Source organism: Dendrobium catenatum, unplaced genomic scaffold (assembly GCF_001605985.2).
Source record: "Dendrobium catenatum unplaced genomic scaffold, ASM160598v2 fragScaff_scaffold_353, whole genome shotgun sequence".
Classification (NCBI taxonomy): domain Eukaryota; kingdom Viridiplantae; phylum Streptophyta; class Magnoliopsida; order Asparagales; family Orchidaceae; genus Dendrobium; species Dendrobium catenatum.
Window position 1 is genome coordinate 686,500 of NW_021318815.1, and position 20,515 is coordinate 707,014.

The window sequence follows — 20,515 nt, forward strand, 5'->3', positions numbered from 1 at the left end:
CTTCTGGTTTGGGTCAACTTGACCCAACCTGTAAGTCAAATCCCGTAACTCCGCTTCGGCTTCAGCAATGACATAAATCGCACCTTTATTAAGCCAAAACCCATAACTCCGGTGGCACTCCGGCAACAGCAACAGCAGCCAACAGCAATGCGGGAAAACGCGACATATGTAGGCTAAGACATGGGCGGTAGCATCGCAACCACAGTCATTTTCCAGATTATTTATGAGTTTCCGAGTCAACCCAAACCCGACCTGATTGTTTAAACAGATTGATTTGTTGAACCTAAACCTGACCTGTTTTGGATCCGGATTGACCCTCATCCAAATTTGTAGGTCAGATTCGAACCGAATTTTTGGATCCCTAACTCTTAAGATCTCATAAAACTTCTCAAGCATGCTTCCAACGCTCCATATAGTCATTTAAAGAGCACTATTTGTGGATCAATGCACATCATAACATTATAATTAACGAGCAATTTTATAATGTTACATCAATAAGTACATCTCATCAACGACACCCATCACAACATATTAGATTTTGAGCCTCCTTCATACCATCCAAGCTGTCAAACGCCACTTAACATACATATTACAATACTATTTTTATATTGTCATAAACGGTTAAAAAATTGTACCAAATAAAATATAATACACAAAATAATTCTTAATAAAATAAAATTTATCATATTATAACTATTGGACAAACACAACTAGCCCAAATAGAACCCTAATTTTTTAAACAACAAAATCAAACTGCTAGAAAGAGACCAATGTAGCCTGGCTAATTTTCATAGTGGTTATTTGGTTGTAAATAAAATATCTTAACTTTTAATTTCTTATGTTTATTTGGTTGGTTGTGAAATAAACACCAGAAATAAAAATTTTTATTTACTTAGCTGTAAATTAAATATTAAAAAAATTATTTTATTTATAATATGATTATATAAATATAAATTTTTTTTTTTTTTACCGAACTATGAAACTAGACATATGGATTATGAATGATGGGGAAGAGAGAATGGTGTGGACTAAGCTTAGGCCATCTCCAACCAAACTGCATACGGTGGTATGCCGTCCGCCATTCGTTCAATTTGAATGCTAAATTCGGTAGGTGAACAGTGTGACGTCAATATTGGCGTTGCATTATTTACCTACATCAATTTTTTATATTGTGGGATTTGTCGAAGAAGCGCGCGAAAGAGAATGAAAGACGGTTACCTTCGCAACGAGATGAAGAAGCACGCAAAAGATGAGAAAGAAATGGTGTTCGATTGAAGATGAATTACTGCATTTTAGAGTGGAAAATGAGTTTTTAGATTGGATATGACCTTAGGAGATAAATTATGTTGATTGTTTTCCTGGACAAATTATTAGGTGCGGACACCTGACAGAGATAATCATCCAAATTTTTCTCTGTCTACAGTAAAAGCACAGTCAAAATGCAAGTATTGTAGCAGCTGCGTTTTGACTGTGCTTTTACTGTATTCAGAGAAAAATCCAGATGATTATCTGTGTCTGATGTCCGAACCTAATAATTTCTTATTTTCTGGGTACATGACTTGTGGTAATTGAACAGGGGATGAGGGCAAAATCATGGAAAGGCAAAGATGTGGTTGTAGGGATGGAGTTATTGGGATGTAGGGATGAAATCTCCATTGCAATCAACATGGTTAGTGACATATCGTGGGTGTGTGGATTGTTGCGAGTGTTCACAATGCTAGGATGGCTTGAGATTTATGAACTGTCTTTGGAACTTGTCCAATTAAGTGGAATTTAAAAATCTTCAATATAAGCTTCACATGCTAACATTACTTTTCATATTGGAACTGAAATTTGTCTCCATTTCCCCCTCTGTCGATTCTCATCGTCTTCTCAAACTCCATAGTCCACATCGGCCGATCTCACCTTGCCGACGGACTAATTGAATCCGCCGTCGTAGTCCTCCATTCCCTCACATTCACCTCCCTCGCCACCCAACGCTGACTCCAGCCCTGGCAGCTTATTCTCTGCCTTGGCTCTTCTCGCGCAGTCGACTCTGTCCTTGCTGTCGAACTCGGCTTCCGCCTTGTTCATGTTAAATTTGTCTTTTATTATTATTATTTTTTCCTTTCACCGTCATTCTAAATTAGGAGATATGCCTTAAAAGTTAAAACCATAAGATTATTGTTTATATGTTTTAGTAGTTTGAAATTCCATCATTTTCAAATATGAAGAGCAGAAGTTATATACAAGAACTTTTAATTATTTTATCTTAAATAGTTTATCTGTTTAAACAATAAATTTAAAAAATAAAAATAAACCGCCTATGTTGGTCTAAAGATCAAATGAAAAAAGTTGAACCCCTTAAAAAAGTATTCATGACATTCAAAATGAAACTTAGTCAGTGCACATTAAAAAAATATTATATATTTCATTAAACAATATTCAAGAGCATGTTTGACATATATCTATTGTTGGCATTGGGGCCATGGACTATGGCTGCAAACGAACCGAATCGAATCGAGTATGTGAGTGTTCATATTTGAGTTCGTTTATTATTAGTAGGGGTGTCAATTTCGGGTCACGGGTCGGGTTCGGGTCGAACCCGAACTGACCCGGGTGGAAAACGGGTCAACCCTAACCTGACCCGGGTAGAGAATGTAAGATTCATCTTATATTTATTCATGAACATCCTACACAAGCAATCTAGCAAGCACTGACAAATGTGAAATGTCTGTTGTTCATGAACAAATTCATTCTATTGAAGATATAAAATAAAATGGAATTAAATTTATAATAAAAAGTTGTCTATTTAAAATGAAAATATAATTAATCTATAGGAATATATTTATCGAACTTGTTCACAAGTTCTAAATTGAATATAAATCGAGCTTGTTCACGAGCTTCAAATGATGTTGTTCGTGAATATAAATGAACCAAACACATTAGTGTTCAAGCTTGTTTATTTAAAGATTAAGTATTAAAAATGTTGTTCAAGTTTATTTGTTTAGTTAGTTAAACGATCGCAAACGAGCTTTAATCGAATTGAGCAGCGAGTAGCTCATCAAACGTTTGGGTTTGCTTGCAACCCTACCGTGGACAAGCTTTCGTAGGCCTCCGTGAGGTTCCACTAATCATAATTCGAACTCACATGATCCAAGCTTTGTTCTCACTTGCGTCACACATGCTTTTGACTTGAGACTTAGGAACTGTTTGGATGCATCAAGGATTTAATTTAAGTATGATTTCGTAAATCCTCTAAATTTGTATTTTATAAATCCTAGAAGTGTCAAATCTTGAAAATTGTTTGATAAAATTTAATGTAAATCTGGATAAATCATGTATGAATATTTGACAGTTCAATTTATAATTTAAGGCGGTTAATACATTTGAAATTTATTTTATAGATGATTAATGTTGATTTATGATTTAAGGTAGTTAACACATTTTGAAATTTATTTTATGGATGATTAAAATACAACAATAGAAGTTCAAATAAAATACATCAAAATTTTCTTACTATATTAATATTCTAATAGAAATGAATTATTTAATTATTATTTATAATGTTATATAGTAATAATTTGTATTTGAAATTACATTTAATCATATATATTTTTCTCTTTTCGTCGTTGCTGTTCGGCTTCGTTGCTTCGCAGGAGAGGTAGAGATTGCACGCGTGGCTTTGTCGGCTCCTTCGTGGCTGTTCGACTTCGCTCCTTCGACGACTTTCCCGTCCTGCTGGATCGGAAGTTACGACATTTTGATCGGACGCAACAACTGGAGCTCACTGGCTCTACCTTTCGCGCGCTTCTTCGGCCAAATCCCATAAATCCGCCGAACCGAGGGATTTAGTAAATCCGGGATTTAAGCGGTAAATCCTTAAATCCAGGATTTACCAATTGCCGGGATTTAACGCGCGAACAAAAACCGTTTGGCTGGATTTAGCGTAAATCCGACTTAAATCCCGCTGTAAATTTACGATACCAAACAGCCCCTTAGCTTCTCCGTTTCCCGCCAATCGGCTGCTCGAGGGTTGGTCGAAATGGCGTCAGAGAAAGCCCTAGATTGTCTCCGGCGGAGGCTATGCGACTCTTCTTTTGTATATTCCGCCTTCAAATCCACTCCGGCCGGAAACTACAGGTGTTTTCGCGTTGATCTTATCCCGGTCTATCGATCTATCTTGTATTCCTTCTTCAAATCTGCTATAACGGTCCATCCTTGCGTTTTCCGGTTTCAGTAAGCTGAAGTTCCTGATTTCTAACACCATTACTGAGGCCTGCAACAATTCCGTTCTCCTCCTTGGCCCACGTGGATGCGGAAAAGGAGCGGTAAGTCCTTACTCAACTACTTAATGGTTGTTAAAATTTGTTCTTTTAATTTGTAAGACCTGAATAGTTACACAAGCGATATAAAGAGCTGACAAAAGCAACTTGAAAGCTTTACCAAACATGATCTTAGACTCTTTAATTGTACTTGGGAAATACTTTGTTTTCCCGCGCAAACAACAAATTGCTGATAGATTTTGATTCTTTTAACACAATAAGGCTGATATTTGTACATATATGATTACCAACTTCTGTCATGTACTTTATTTCATGGCCAGGTTGTAGATATGATTCTTGAAGAATTAAAGGATGAGTTTCCTGAGATAATTTCTGTGGTATGAAATTCTTGTAGTTGTTTTTGTGCACTCAGTTATATTGCTTTTTCTATCTTATTGATTTGATTCTCATCCTTATATTTTTTGGCATTATAGGTAAGGTTAAATGGCTTACTGCATAGCGATGATAATTTTGCAGTGAAGGTTAGAATCACTCACCTTGGGGTTTAGCTTTATCCGCTAGCTCAACTGTTTTGTTAAATATGTCTTTGTAATATCTGGAACAAAACTTGCATTATTTTAGCTTCAAAAGTTTAAATAAATTTGTTTATGATGTATATAGTCACTTTATTTCACCTTTAAGCACGTTTCTGTCTGAAGGAAATTGCTAGGCAATTGTGCATGGAGCACAAGTTACTTTTCTCTAAAATGGTAATTCCTTTTGGCCTTTTTTTTCCGAGTAATTACTAAGCTTCAACTTCTAGAATCTTGGTAAAGACAACTTATTAAGTCGTTCAAAAAATTTTTTTTCCTTGAAGGCATCTTCAGATGATAACTCTCAGTTCATGATAGACATGTTGAGGTGAGTTTATATTATTTATTCATAATTTTCTTGGCTTTTAGGTTTTTTTTTAGTTCTTCTTTTCTTCCTATATTTCATCTGTTGTTGACATCCAAAGTTGCTTATATTGCTAGGGAGTGTGGATTAGCTCACAAGATGATCATTTTTGTATTGGAAGAGTTTGACCTTTTTACTCAGGTAGAGCCAATTATATAAATCATCAGTAAGAATCTTTTGATACTTTTTTTTTTTTCGTTGATGACATCCCTTAAGAATATCGAGTGTTATACTTTATATAACATGTATGTTCTAGTGAGAGATTATGATGTCGCTTGATCTAGATGATCTATGAATATACAAATTTTACAGTATGGTAAACTTGCTCATATAATAATGTATTTTTTTGAATTTGCAGGGGAAACAACGATTGCTATATAGTCTACTGGATGCAATGCAAACTTTGACCTCCCAATCAGTAGTTATTGGTATCAGTTGTCGCTTGGTAAGGAACCTTTAACCTTGTATTAATTTTCTTTATTATTTTCTTTCAATCACGTAGTGAATCTATGCATGTAGTAATATTTTTCTTGCTTATTTATATGAACTAGATTCCTTTGTTAACCCTTAGGTGGCATCTAATAATTTGCTACCTTTATATTGCTTGGCAGAAATTCCATAGCACAATTTTGTGCATTAGAAATGTGAAAGTAAACTACTTTCTAACTAGTTTTATTGCACTACATTAAATGCACGTGAATAAAAATTAAAAAATAAAAAGTTATATAAAAGTATTTTAATTATATTATCATCCAAAATTTCCAATTAGGGACTATCATTTATCCAAGCCTAAGAGAAGATTTTCACATTCCAAGTTTAAGAGTGATGCATTGATGCAAGCTATAACAGATGTTCCAATATGTTTTAATGCCTTCTCAAAATGTGAATTGTGTGTTACCATGCTTCCAAATAAAAATATAGGTCATATATAACACTAATTTAGCAATGAGGTCCCATACATAGAGTTCAATAGAATTTTAATATTGCAAGTGAGGTTAAGGTGAGTAGGAGAAAAATAATCCAGCCTCTTGTACTAGCTGCTTTAGTGACATTACTTCTAATGCTTTCCAAAATACAAAACAACACATTGTGTTGTAAGGAAAATCTGCTTGTTCTTCTATAGGATGGTGAATTCATCAAATGGAACATAAGAGATGTTAAATGAAGAATGAGATAACAGAATAAAAATTCCAGAATGATTTATGGACTTTCGCTTGATTGAGTAGAAGCATAAGCCTTTGGCTACTGGTATTTAATTGAAGAATGCAAGCCAAATAGTTCCGATCAGACAAGAACCATTTTCTTTCCGTACTTCCAATATAAACAAATGTGAAGAATCTTTGACTATTTAAATCACATTTAATCATTGCATTGTTATTTCATCAAGTATAAGGTACCAAATCATTAACTTCCAATGCATTCAACTATATATGTTGAATAAATGCATATTATAAAGCCACTTGTATAGGTTTAATAAATGAGTATAATCAAATATAATTTACCTAGAATGATATCTTAATATAAAATAGATAACATAAATAAATAACGACACCTAAATTACTTGTATGGCACACTTGTAAGTAAACAATGGAGATGTACAAGAAAGTTATACAATTTGATAATAGATTGGTTAACTAATGCTCTACATAAAAATTGCTAGCTTAACAAATGAGTAGAACATGAATTGTTTGTGAACATCAAACTTTATTGACACCTCTACATAGAAGATATAAATTAAATAAAATGTATAAACAATATTAACAAATATGAACATTAACAAATAAGATTCTTTGATATTAATTGGAAAAAATACATTAATGAATATGAACAATGATTTTCAAATATGGATTATTTAAAAATATGAATAATTTATGTGTTAGAAAGAAAATAAAATAGCATGATATAATTACAAATTAAATATATACTAAAAATAAAATTTCCAAATATAAATAATATCAGGAATATCTATAGAATTTTAATTAGTAATTAAATATTGTTACATAAGAGTATCTATAGAAAATTCAAAAGTTATCAAAAGAGAACCGATATGATCCAATATACTTCAATGCATGCATGTAATTATAATAAAATGCCCTTTGTATTCGATCTCCACACAACCAAAAAACACAATAATGAAGAGAAAATGTAGCAGAAATTAGTGAAAGAGAATGAGATAATTGGCTAATTTCATTTATATCGGCATAACAAACCAAGAAGTTAATCTACTATTCAAGAGGTAGATCAACTCTCCACAAACTCTAGGCGCTGCTAGGCACAACTCTAAAGGAAATTACTGCAAAACACAAAATCATATTATGAAAATAAACAACCTAATTAATTCTAAATAAACCTTTCTAATTTCCTCTCAAATCTGAATTCAAATCAACCTTCTTTCCCTAAATAAATATTCCTAATTCCTTCCCTAATCTGAATTCAAATTAGCCATCTTTCCCTAAATAATACTTTCTAATTCTCTCCCAATTTTGGTTGTATTGTAAGTAATTAAATGTGGAATTAATCCCCTTTGTGGCCCCTCTCTCTTTGCTTGTCGCTCACACTAGTGGGGCCCACAGGGCTCTTCTGCCTGCCGGTTAGACCGACCCTCCTTGTTGGGGTCTGGTTGATTGGCTGGATTGGGTCAGCCAAACAACATTTGGGTAAATTCAATCATAACGCTTTCAAATGTATTTTTATTGGGTATTTTCCACTAAAAAGATATAAGTGTTAACATCCCACTAAAAAAAAAAAAAAAAAAAAAAACTTAAAAAGATGTCATCTTTAATGAGAAGCATATTTTTTCAATTAAACTCATCTTCAGGAGAAGAACTCTCAATTATAAGATAAGTTTGATGAAATATATCATTGATCTTGGTATTCTTACAATATAAACTCCAAAAAATCTTGAAAGCATGCCTCTTGAAGTCTATACTAGAAGAAATAAGCTCAACGAAAATTTCTAGTAAGCTCAAGACTCGGAACCATTATCAAGCGGCAATGTTTAGCTCATTAATATACATTCTCCTTTGTATCCTTTTTCTCAACACATTTTTTTAAAAGTTATCTCCTAACCATAAATCCTATTTTACAAATATCTTCTCTAATTCCATTATGTTATCATAAATTCTATTTGGGGCACTTGCTATGAGAGAAGAGATAAATGCTCTGGAAAAAAGTACACTTGGGAGATCATTGAATTACTAAAAGGGAAGAAAACAATAGAATGCAAATATATTTTTTCTATAAAATGTATTGCAAATGGAAGCTTGAAACAGTATAAAATGAGATTAGTAACTGGATAGTATAACAATATTGTGAAATTGACTCTCAAGAAATTTTTACTCTTGTTGTGAAAATGAATACAATACGTATCTTTATTTCTCGTACTGTCAATCATAGGTGCCCAATGTAGTAGTATGATGTAAATAAAGAATGCTTTCCTATATGATAATATTAAAAAAGTCTTTAGGAATCCGCCACGTGGACTGAGTAGTTCTTTCACAAAGAATAAATCATACAAAATAAAAATGCTATATATGGCCCTAAACAATATCCAAGAAGTTGGTTTGACATATTTACAAAAGCCATGAATGAAGTTGGATACACAAAATTAAGAAGATCATACTCTTTTAATAAGACACTCCACTGATGGTAGAATCTCAATTTTTATTGACAACATAATTATCATGAGGTGCTGACAATTGAGAAAAAAGAGTCTCTTAAGAAAAAGCTTGTTGAAGAATTTGAGATAAAAAAGTTGAGTAATCTCAAATACTTCTTTGGAATAAAAATTGCTCGATTAGATTAAACAACATTTATCTCTTAACAAAAATATATCATAAATCTTCTTAAAGAATTAAAAAAATGATTGATTGCAAACATCGTCTGACCCCAATTGAACCAGGTTAAAAATTAGATATAAATGAAGAAAGAAAAGAAAGAGATAAGAGATAATATCAAATATTAGTTTGGAAAAATAATATATCTATCCCATGCCCATCCAAACTTTACATTTGTACTGAGTTTCATTACTTAATTCACAAACAAACCCAACTATTCACCTTCAAACTATTTATAGAATTCCCAGATACCTTAAATCAAGTCATAATAAATGAATCCTTCATACAAAGCATGATATTTAATAATTTTAATGGTATACCAATGCAGATTATGCTAGATCACTAGTAAATAGAAGATTCAAAGTTGGATACTATACATTTTTGGGAGGGAATCTCATTACATGGGGGAGCAGGAAACAACATATTATTTTAAGATCTAGTTTTGAAAGAGCCATTACCCAAAGAATATGTGAGCTTTTGTGGACCAAAATTATTTTAGCAGATTTAAAAATCAAATGGGATGGGATAATGAAGATATACTGTGATAATAAATCTGCCATCATCATTACTCATAATCTAGTACAAGATAATCGTACCAAATAAATGGAAGTGGATAGATATTTCATAAAACATAAATTAAAAAGTGGGGTTGATATGTACTCCATATGTGCTAACAAGAAATCAACTTGCAATCATCTTACCAAAAGACTTTGTAGCTCCACAGTAAAAAATATTATAAGCAGGCTAGAATAGTGAATTAATTATTCAGTTTGAGGGGTAGCGTTGAAGAATGATGGGACCCTTTACTCAACTAATCTTAGTATGAGTGTTTGAGCATACAAATTAAGGGTTCTAACTGTTTGGTCTATTCTCTAATATATGCCTCTTCTTCCTATTTTAGATATCGACCCCTCTTGGAGATTTTTTTTTTCTTTTTTTTTTTAAAGTAAATTTAATTTATTTCCATTTTTAGCCTTTTGGACAAGTATATAAATATTTCCACACTTTGTACTAAATCAAGCAATAAAATTCAAATTACTTTTTTTTTCTACTTTTTCTATAAAAACAATAACTTTTTTTTAATACAAGACATCATAATATTAGCAAATTTGATCTTAAATTTCTATTTATATGTGATTACTGCGGAGTAAATTTTTTTGTCTTTGTTGGGGAAAATTAAAGCCGCTCTAAAATTCCAGTTATGGTGATCTTGGTATTGCATGTATAACAATTGCACTTGGTAGATAAGTATATTATTTATATTTCTAATGTTGTCTGACTAGGTTGTTTGTCATAGGATGCAGATCAACTTCTAGAGAAAAGGGTGAGATCAAGATTCTCACATAGGAAGCTTTTGTTCACGCCACTCTCAACTGAAGATATGCAGAGGTAACCTTAATGTAGTCTAAAACATTTTGGAGCTTTTGATCATGAGTGGATAATTTTTCAAGTTGATTATATATAATGTTTATATATTGTTTAAGTGTTTTGTAGATTGCTGGAGCACCTGTTATATTTGCCAAAAAATTTAAGTTTGCCTTCCAAATATGTCAAGGAATTCAACTCAAACGTCAATGTATCCTTCGTAAAACGCTGCATTCATGATCTGTTGTTTTGAGCAACATTTAAATATTTGGAGCCAAGCTGTTTCTTTCTGCTGATACATGGAAAATGTTATAGCTTTGATGTAAAACCAAAGATACTATCTTAATTATTTCCATGTCGATGCAATCTAAGGTGTTGTCCTGTAGGCAACATCATGATCTAATTGTTATTAAAGGATGCTCTTTTGTTTGAGAGCTTGGGCTACTAACTAAGAGGTCTTGGGTTCGAGTCTTGTGGACTTGATAGTATAAGCTTTCAGCCAATAGAAAATATTAGAAATGATCTTTCTCTATTAGATTTAAACGAGAATTTGACTTTTAATAGGACACAATGGAGAAAAAAGATTCATGTAGTCGACCCGAGGTAGTGGGATAAAGGCTTGTTGTTGTTGTTGTTGTTGTTGTTGTTGTATACTCTCATACCTCATAAAATGAAAAGTTTGAGGCTACTAAATGCATGAAGTGCCACTTTCATTGTAGTTTCCAGCTATGCTTTTTTTTGTTGTATTTTTCTTCTTTATGTCCAAGCCACAGGTTACAAATGTTATAGCATTGATCACTTATCAGTGTTTGTTCTGCATGTATTACTAGTTTTCACAGTATATTTATTTGCCAAATACAAGAAATGCTCACAAGCATACATCAATGTACTACTGCAAATGTCAAAATTTTCAATTAAAACCCTTGACATGCTTGCAGAATATTTTAGGCGACAAAAAGTTCAAAGAAATTCTTGATGTGCTATCATCTGTAGACAATACCATAAGCAATATTTGTAGATTTCTGTAAGTTCACCCTCTAATGTCTTAATGAATCAAAGCCCTCGTATAAGCAAAGCTTATATTGATTTTATGAAATTAATATCATGAGCAGATACCATGCCATAAGTTGGATGCATTTTGAGTCAGGATCGCTGACATTGGATGGCTTCAAAAATGCACTTTCATGTATGCAGAGGCAACCTATGCTCGATAAACTGCAAGGTTAGTGTCGTACTGATGAAGCCTTTTTTGCAATTATTTTGATCTCTTTAGTTTTACTATTACCAAAAAATTTATGCATCAAAGTTTTAGCTAGGCCTATCTTCCACAAGAAAGTTTGTCCTTTTAGGCTTTGCTTGGGGCAACTTTTTTTTTGCTTCTTAAAGCAGCTTTCTAGTATAAAAAATGTAATTTTTGTACTAAAAAGTTGCTTTAAGAAGCAACAAAGAAACCGTCCCAAACGAAGCCTTAATTGTAAACTTGCTTTCATACCCAAATTTCACTGCACTAAAACTAAAACTTGGCATCAGGAAGTTATGTCTAGGCATTTGACAATATGTGAAACTCTGCCTAGCTTGACCCTATACAAATGAGTTAATAGTTTTGCTTAACCCACACCTTTTATATTTAGACGCCCAAAGCTAAATAGACTTTATAGTGACCCATCTGGCTCATGAAGAATATTGGGTTTTGTTCAAGGAATACTAAATCACCAGACCGGCTAAAACCGGCCAAATAGAAACATTATTGGCTTGATTGTTCAAGTCTGGTAGGTTCTTGACATAAGCATAATTCTTTTCCAATCACTAAACTCAATAGGATAGGTGACCATGTTCCCCAATCCAGCTATGGCTCTTCTTAATCAATTCCACGATCCAACAAGTGAGATCCATTCAACATCAGCTCCATCCAAATTTTAATTAGACAAACAACCTAGTAGGTCAATAGTTTCATGACCCATCAGCTTCAACTTGCCCATCAGTTGCATCCCTGCTCTACTTTCCTGACGCAAATTACATTAAACATAAAATCACAGTAAAGATTATAAAAAACTGAAAGATAAGTGGGTTGGTTTCAAAATCATATAGGATTACATGGTCAGTAAACAAATATACCACAGCACCAAATGATTACAAAAGCATAAACTAATGTTTCATTTGGGACAACTTTCTTAATGCTTCTTAAATCAACTTTAGTAAAAAAATAAAATTTTTGTAAAAGAAAGCTGCTTTAAGAAGCAGTAAAAAAAGCCGTCCCAAACGAAGCCTAAATCAAAGTGAGAATTCTACAAATGAAGTTCAAAGTGAAGAATTTGAAGGAAGTTCAAAGTGAAGCATTTGAAAAAAATTTCATTATTTTAACGCCCATGTTTTGGCCTTGCTTTCAATTGCCTGATAATATTTTTGTCCAGGTGCCTCCGTTTTGGAATTCTACATTTTGGTTTGCATGAATAGACTGGGGAGTAGGGAGCAGAATTCATTCAACTTCAATTCCATTATGAAAGGTGGAAAATAATTCTCATTTCACTTCCCGCTATGGTTTCTACACATAATTGGTTTCCATGGCTTCGTTTGGGGCGGGTTTTGTAGTGCTTCTTGAAGTAGCTTTTTAGTACAAAAATTTTATTTTTTATATTAAAAAACTGCTTCAAGAAGCAATTAAAAAACCGTCCCAAATGAAACCTAAGACATCTCAGCAAATTCTTTCAATGGCAGAGTACAAGGCCATACAAGATGCCTACAAGACTTCTGATAACTATTCATGGAGTGTTTGTCTAAGGGTGAGTATAATAAACCCTTAAATACTAAAAGCTGTTTTCTTCATAACATAAAGCTGATCTTTATCTGCAGGCGTTTGAGCATCTTATAGAACGTGAATTAATTAGCTTTTTAGACAACAGAATGAGAAGTCTGTCTATTGAATACCGTCCTGTGAGGCTTTTGCTGTCTTCGCAAGAACTGCACCAGGGACTCAAATCAAATTCTTTTTGCCCTGTAAGTAACATCAATTACTAAATTCTAACGCTTAAATTACAGTTTTTTTTTAATATTTGTAGGCAAATTTTATTTTCTTGTACTGTTTATGCAATTCTCTCCCTCTTTATTTGAAAAATAAAAACCTCTTTTTTTTATATAGGCCATTTTGCTGAAACTTCTCAACCATGAAAGTTACAGATAACTTTCTGTTTTCCATGAAGTCCATCTCAAATTCTCATCTTGAAATTATAGGAGAGTAGAAGATGAAGCTGGCTGCATCGTTTTCATTCAAATTTTGTAGAATTAATGACTTAGGCGTCGTTTGGGACGACTTTTTTATTGCTTCTTAATTTTTTACTAGAAAACTGCTTTAAGAAGCAGTAAAAAAGCCGTCCCAAACAAAACCTTAGATGTTCCTCTTTTGGCTTCTTCATATAACACCAAGAGGAGCATTTGTTTCAAACCTGTTATGTTTTGATTATTATTAGAATTAATAAGGCCATGTTGATGCAGGGTCCTTTTATAATTCAGAATTCCTTTTTCAGAAATATTATTTCTTATGCTATCTAGCCTAATCTTGGAACATTTTATGTGAAGCTTTTTATTATTATTATTATTTAAAGCTTGTTAGAGCATAGTGGACCTTAATTTCCTAGTTGGCAAATTGGCAGCTTTTAATAAATCTGCTTAAGAAAATACTAGCCTTCAGATCCTTTTTGGGTGAGAGTTTATAAAGGAAAATGGTTAATAATTTGAATCAGTTTTTTTTTAATAATTTATTTTGAGGCGAGCAAAATTTAAATTGTGGAATTATCAGTTTTTTTTTTTTTTTTGAAACCTTAAAAGGCCTTTGGTTGTTTGCTTTTAGCAACGATTCTTTGATTGCTATAAAATGTGTGTTATCTTAAGGCGTAAGATTTATGTGGGGTATTTTTTCACAAAATTGTATTGCTATAATTTTATTATTATTATTATTATTTAATTTTTATTAGTGAGAAATAACTTCTAACAATTAGATCTGTTATAGCATATATATTTATAAGAAAAATAATCAATTTTTTTTATAAAATTATTTTTAGAAAAATTATTTTTTAATTGCCACAATAATTTAGAAAAAAAATATTTTTCCGATAATAATTATTTAACTATTTTTACAAATAGGGCTCTCAGGCATGTTTGAGAGTAATTGTTGCTTTAGATTATTTTTTATATATTTGGGTGAGGGATGAATTAATGATTATTTATGCCAAAAGCATATGAATAAACATCTATAATGTTTCAACTAAAAATCTTGCACTCAAACGCGAACAATGATTATATATTCCATTTTTCATTCCAAAACGTAATAAAATGTTTAAATGCAATAATCCATCTCCAATTGAATTTCATTTTTTTTTCTCTTTCACTTCTTCTTCATATTGCTGCGAAAGTAATTATCTTTCTCCTTGCTTTGGCAACCCGTAACACAAATTTTGGAGTATGTGAACAGTGTGATACCAATATTAGCGTCGCAGTGTTCACCTACAAAATTTTGATGTGAGATTTAACGTTCGAATGAAGAGAATGATAGACAACATACCACCGCATGCAATTTGGTTGGAGATAATGTACTCAATTACTTCTGCCCCCATTCAAATATAATTAAACTATGATACACGCAACTCATCTTGGCTTGTTTGTTGGGAGTTTTGGCTACCAACTAAATGTGTATGAATTTATTTTAATTAACCTAAATGTTCCTAAAAAAACAAACTATAGTATAGCTTTGATGCTCATTCATACATATTGATATATACATATATGTTAACAACGAAATGGTACAGAAATAAACAAAAATTAAAATAAACTAATTAAATATTAATAATAAATTTCAATATTTTGATATAAATTAAAAAATTGGAGGTAAAAGAATATTAGCTTTGCAAATAATCGAAATTTCCTTAACGTGTATTAAACTACCCGAAAAGTTTTTGCAGACCAGCAAGGCCTTGATTGCAAGGATGAACAGGTGAAATCTATGATTTCAGAGGGGGCTTCATAAGAATAAAGTATTTGAACAGAAATGATTGATCTTAAAAACAGGGATGGAGACAATGTATAAAAGTTAACACAAAGCACGCTGATTTTACTGGAAATCACAGATCATGACTTTGACTGTAAACAATTGTGTGTCTTTCACAAAATGGGAAAATACTATGAGGAGGAAATAGAGACTGATTTTTCACAAAATTGTATTGCTATAATTTTATTATTATTATTATTATTTAATTTTTATTAGTGAGAAATAACTTCTAACAATTAGATCTGTTATAGCATATATATTTATAAGAAAAATAATCAATTTTTTTTATAAAATTATTTTTAGATAGCCACAATAATTTAGAAAAAAAAATATTTTTCCGATAATAATTATTTAACTATTTTTACAAATAAGGCTCCCAGGCATGTTTGAGAGTAATTGTTGCTTCAGATTATTTTTTATATATTTGGGTGAGGGATGAATTAATGATTATCTATGCCAAAAGCATATGAAGAAACATCTATAATGTTTCAACTAAAAATCTTGCACTCAAACGTGAACAATGATTATATGTTCCATTTTTCATTCCAAAACGTAATAAAACGTTAAAATGCAATAATTCATCTCCAATTGAATTTCATTTCTTTTTTCTCTTTCACTTCTTCTTCATCTTGCTGCGAAGGTAATTATCTTTCTCCTCTTTCCGTAACATAAAAATTTTGGAGTATATGAACAGTGTGATCCCAATGTTAGCGTCGCACTGTTCACCTACAAAATTTTGGCGTGAGATTTAATGTTTGAATGAAGAGAATGATAGACAACATACCACCGCATACGATTTGGTTGGATATAATGTCCTCAGTTACTTCTGCCCCCATTCATACATTCAAATATAATTAAACTATAATACACGCAGCTCATCTTGATTTGTTTGTTGGGAGTTTTGGCTACCAACTAAATGTGTATGAGTTTGTCTTAATTAACCTAAATGTTCCTAAAAAAACAAACTATAGTACAACTTTGATGCTCATTCATACATATTGATATATACATATATGTTAACAATGAAATGGTACAGAAATAAACAAAAATTAAAATAAACTAATTAAATATTAATTATAAATTTCAATATTTTGATATAAATTAAAAAATTGGAGGTAAAAGAATATTAACTTTGCAAATAATCGAAATTTCCTTAACGTGTATTAAACTACCCGAAAAGTTTTTGCAGACCAGCAAGGCCTTGATTGCAAGGATGGACAGGTGAAATCTATGATTTCAGAGGGGGCTTCATAAGAATAAACTATTTGAACAGAAATGATTGATCTTAAAAACAGGGATGGAGACAATGTATAAAAGTTAACACAAAGCACGCTGATTTTACTGGAAATCACAGATCATGACTTTGACTGTAAACAATTGTGTGTCTTTCACAAAATGGGAAAATACTATGAGGAGGAAATAGAGACTGAGAATGGAGCCAAAATCTATTATTTACTGGCTATCACAGGACTTGAAGTTCAAAAAATTCTAGTTAAATATTTGATTTCAACAAATTTACATTGGAAAAGACATGCCATGTTCAGCCCCATACAGTGCTAAAAGCCTTGAAAAGTATGTCTTCCGAAGCGTTTAGAGCAGAGAGAGCAGAGTCCACAGAAGTTACAACATGGGAATCAGGATTCTGTCATTCAGAGCAGCATAAATAGCCTCTAACTCATAGATCCAGTTGTCCTGAGGAAAGCCTGGATCACCAAAAAATTGATTGCGAATAGTATTATGTTAAAGAAATTTTAACTTCGTTTGGGACGACTTTTTTTGGCTTCTTAAATAGGGAGTTTTAATGTAAAAATTAAAAATTTTATACTAAAACGTTATTTAAGAAGCAGTAAAACAGCTGTCCCAAACAAAGTCTTTGTTAAAACTTGAGAAATATCGTACATAGGTTAACAAAAAATTGATGAGAGAAGGTATTGTGATTACCGATTTGGTTGCATCGAGAGACTGACGCTGCCTAATCCTTTTCTCCCTTTGGCATTCGCCACACCAGCTGGAGAAATCCTGCTGATACTTCTTCATTTCTCTAAAAACCGAGCTACACAGATTCATCAACAAAATGCTTGGTTAAAATATGATTATAAATAACTATAAGTTGTATGATTGAAGTATAAAAAATAATTATATTGCGCAAAAAAAAAAAAAAAAAAAAAAAAAAAGCTGGGGATTCAAATAGTAGGATTCAAGTTATAGGTAGTTCTACAGAAAGAAGCCACCAAGATGCATGTAAGGTGTGCAGAATAAAGTTATGATCAACAACAGGACATAAAAAAGTTTAAAGTAGGTGAGATATTGTCAATTAATATGGATAAATGATAAGGTTACTCTATCCGCCAGAAAAGTACATTTCCTCGGATTGGCGAACAATTGTTCTTTCCTCAGGATTTCACAGACTTGTTTGATGTGTTCTCGACGTTGTTCAGCCGAATTGTTGTAGATTAAAATGTCATTAAAGTACACTACCACAAATTTTCCCAGAAAAGGATGGACTTGAGTCATAACCCTCATGAATGTGCTAAGTGCATTGCTAAGGCCAAAATGTATGACCATCCATTCATACAAACCATCTTTGATTTTGAATGCAGCCTTCCATTCATCATCCGGACGGATCATAATTTAGTGGCAACCACTTTTAAGGTCAATTTTAAAAATAGGGTGGCTCCTGTTATCATGTCTAGCATATCATCCAAGCGAGGGATGGGGAAATAGTACTTCACTATGATCTTATTGATAGTACGGCTATTAACACACATCCTCCAAGTGCCATCTTTCTTGGGGGTTAAAAGTCCTGGCATGGCACATGGCTCATACTCTTCTTAATGAATTCTCGATGGAGTAAGTCATCAACTTGCCGTTTAAGCTCGGCGTGCTCTTAAGGATTCATACGATAGTGAGGAAGGTTGGGTAGGGATGGTCCAGGTACCAGGTCAATAACGTGTTGGATGTCTCTCAAAGGTGAGAGATGATTAGACAAATCGTTAGGGAACATATTAGTGAAATCATCCAGGAGAAGTATGACCTCTTTAGGGGCTGTTCCTCCACTTCTTTGATTACCAATTGAGCTACTAAAGTGTATATGGGTAACCTATGAGTCAGTTCAATATCCAGCTCTTTAGCGATGAGGATATTGAGTCCCTTGTTTGGTTTGATTGGAGTGGGTTTAGGCTCATCCTTAGAGGATTTAGGTTGGAAAGGTAATAGCTTAATTTTCTTACCATCATGTGCGAACACATAGATGTTCGACCTTCCATAAATATGAACGTTATTGTCAAACAACCAAGGACAACCAAGGATAGTTTGAACAACATCCATAATCAAGACATTACACCAAATCTTTTCTTTATATCCCGCAAACTCAATGTTGCTATTATATGTTGGGTACTTAGTGCCTATCTCACGATTAACTTTAATTGAAAGTTCTCTCTCATTATCGGAAGGAACAATTAACTATAGGAGCTTGCGCCTATAGGAAACTAGAACTCAAATCATAAAATCCTCACAAAACGAGGGCGAAATCTCTAGGTAGTGTCATATCTAAAATTCAACATGTGCTTCTGAAAATTTACGTGGAATTTAAATATGTTAGAACTCTCCTTGTCAACAAAAGAAGGTGCGGAGAGGCCGAGGTGTGAATTTTAGGAGCCCACGGTTCTCATCGCACGTGCTCAAATCGACCGTAAAATACATATGGAGGTCAACTACATTAAACCCACTTCCATTACAAAAGAAGGGGCTTATAAACTTTAGAAATTGTTGAAGCCTACCTCTCCTATCTTCCATCAGAGCTTGGCATAATTACAATGTTGATCCAATAAGAATTTACTTCTAGAGAACCCATTGTTAATAACCACAAATACACAATAATTATAAGGCCACACATTCTTTTGCACCGACTCAACACCTACATTGATTTACTAGTTCAAATTGATTTATATTGCTTGAAAACTAAAGGACTTGGGATTACATCATAAACGTGAATACGTGAAGAGAAAAATTTAAATCATACCATCTATGTTCACTCATACTTTGAAATTAGATACCTTTTTTCATTTTCTTCATGGTAGGTGTGGGAGAAATATAAACAAGGCAGCTATTTTGGAACATCTACTCTCACGTGACATAAATTGAATTACAACAAAAGAACGGGGCAAATGGTTCGAGAAGAAAAGAGAGAAAAACAACCAATGGTTACCTTCTGCACCACAAAAGCAAATTGATCCGGTAACCAGATGTTGTAGGACGGGCACCGTGACGATGGCGACCACGGTGAAGTATAGCTTGACCAGGGACATGAGAATACTCTAATATTTCCTGTAAATAAAGCATGTGATCAGAATCAAGCACTATAACTTTTACGATATTCCAAATTATAAACTAGCTGAAAGCAATGAATTAAACAACAAAGAGAACCAACCATAGAAAGAAAAGAAAACTTATGTGCATGAAAAATGTTTACACAAGAAAGGGAAAAGCTATCACAGATCAGCAAATAACAAAGAGATTCACAGAAGCTCCAAAAAAATCAGCCACACTTGGCTAGTTGAATCACACCTGCAATTTTCCAGTCATGGTATCATTTATCCTGTGATTTTTAGCTAGGTTTACACATTAGAAAGAATAGAAAAATATCACTCAGCTGATGCATTTCAAAGATTCGATGAAAAATAATGATTTTAAGTCGGTTACAAAGGTTTTACATAGAAATTAGGACAATATTTTTTCAATAATAATGATATAAACAATGGAATTAGGAAGATCTCAATGCCCAAGTTAGCAAAAGCCAAAATAAAGTGTTGAATGTTTTGAATTGTATCTTTCACCTGAACACCTGTTGAATATGATGATAATGATATCTGAGAATCATTTTATATCGACTACAGTTCATGAGATACTTTGCTTTACAAGTGAAAATAAATTCAGGATTGATAATAAATAACTAAAGAAGCCAAGGAAATTTGCTCCTACAACCACAAATATCGGAAAAAACCCATAAATACTCATCTATTACCAAGCAAAATAAATAAATAAAAACATTTTACTTTTTCTACGCATGTATCCGA

General features: G+C 32.6%; 2 protein-coding genes across 3 annotated transcripts in view; one reads left to right on the forward strand and one right to left on the reverse strand.

Annotated features, from left to right (window-relative positions):
* The first annotated feature begins 3,605 nt into the window (after positions 1-3,605).
* Positions 3,606-13,722, forward strand: LOC110100463 (origin of replication complex subunit 4). Of its 2 annotated transcripts, XM_020827981.2 has the most exons (16): positions 3,606-4,122; positions 4,220-4,310; positions 4,586-4,642; positions 4,739-4,786; positions 4,964-5,014; positions 5,122-5,165; positions 5,279-5,342; positions 5,560-5,646; positions 10,335-10,426; positions 10,532-10,613; positions 11,341-11,426; positions 11,515-11,624; positions 12,814-12,906; positions 13,118-13,182; positions 13,253-13,396; positions 13,539-13,722. In XM_020827981.2, exons 1-16 carry the CDS (start codon positions 4,025-4,027, stop codon positions 13,578-13,580), a joined length of 1,254 nt encoding a protein of 417 aa, XP_020683640.1. In that variant the 5' UTR covers positions 3,606-4,024; the 3' UTR covers positions 13,581-13,722. The 2 variants fall into 2 exon arrangements, with proteins under 2 accessions (XP_020683640.1, XP_028549582.1); XM_028693749.1 differs by lacking the exons at positions 13,118-13,182; positions 13,539-13,722 and having other exon boundaries at positions 13,253-13,378.
* A 3,029-nt stretch (positions 13,723-16,751) lies between these two features.
* LOC110100505 (uncharacterized PKHD-type hydroxylase At1g22950) overlaps positions 16,752-20,515 on the reverse strand; it is a 41,279-nt gene continuing 37,515 nt past the window's right edge. Inside the window, exons 8-10 of the mRNA XM_020828034.2 lie at positions 19,648-19,766; positions 17,382-17,493; positions 16,752-17,143 (exon numbers count right to left, since the gene is read on the reverse strand). Of these exons, the coding sequence (XP_020683693.1) occupies positions 17,111-17,143; positions 17,382-17,493; positions 19,648-19,766 (264 nt within the window). The 3' untranslated portion in view covers positions 16,752-17,110. The remainder of the gene's footprint in view (positions 17,144-17,381; positions 17,494-19,647; positions 19,767-20,515) is intronic.

Coding starts and splice junctions, on each gene's coding strand:
- LOC110100463 (XM_020827981.2), top strand. CDS start 4,025: ATGGCGTCAGAGAAAGCCCTAGATTGTCTCCGGCGGAGGCTATGCGAC. Junction 5,343..5,559: donor AGTTTGACCTTTTTACTCAG/GTAGAGCCAATT, acceptor TTGAATTTGCAG/GGGAAACAACGATTGCTATA. Junction 10,614..11,340: donor AATTCAACTCAAACGTCAAT/GTATCCTTCGTA, acceptor ACATGCTTGCAG/AATATTTTAGGCGACAAAAA.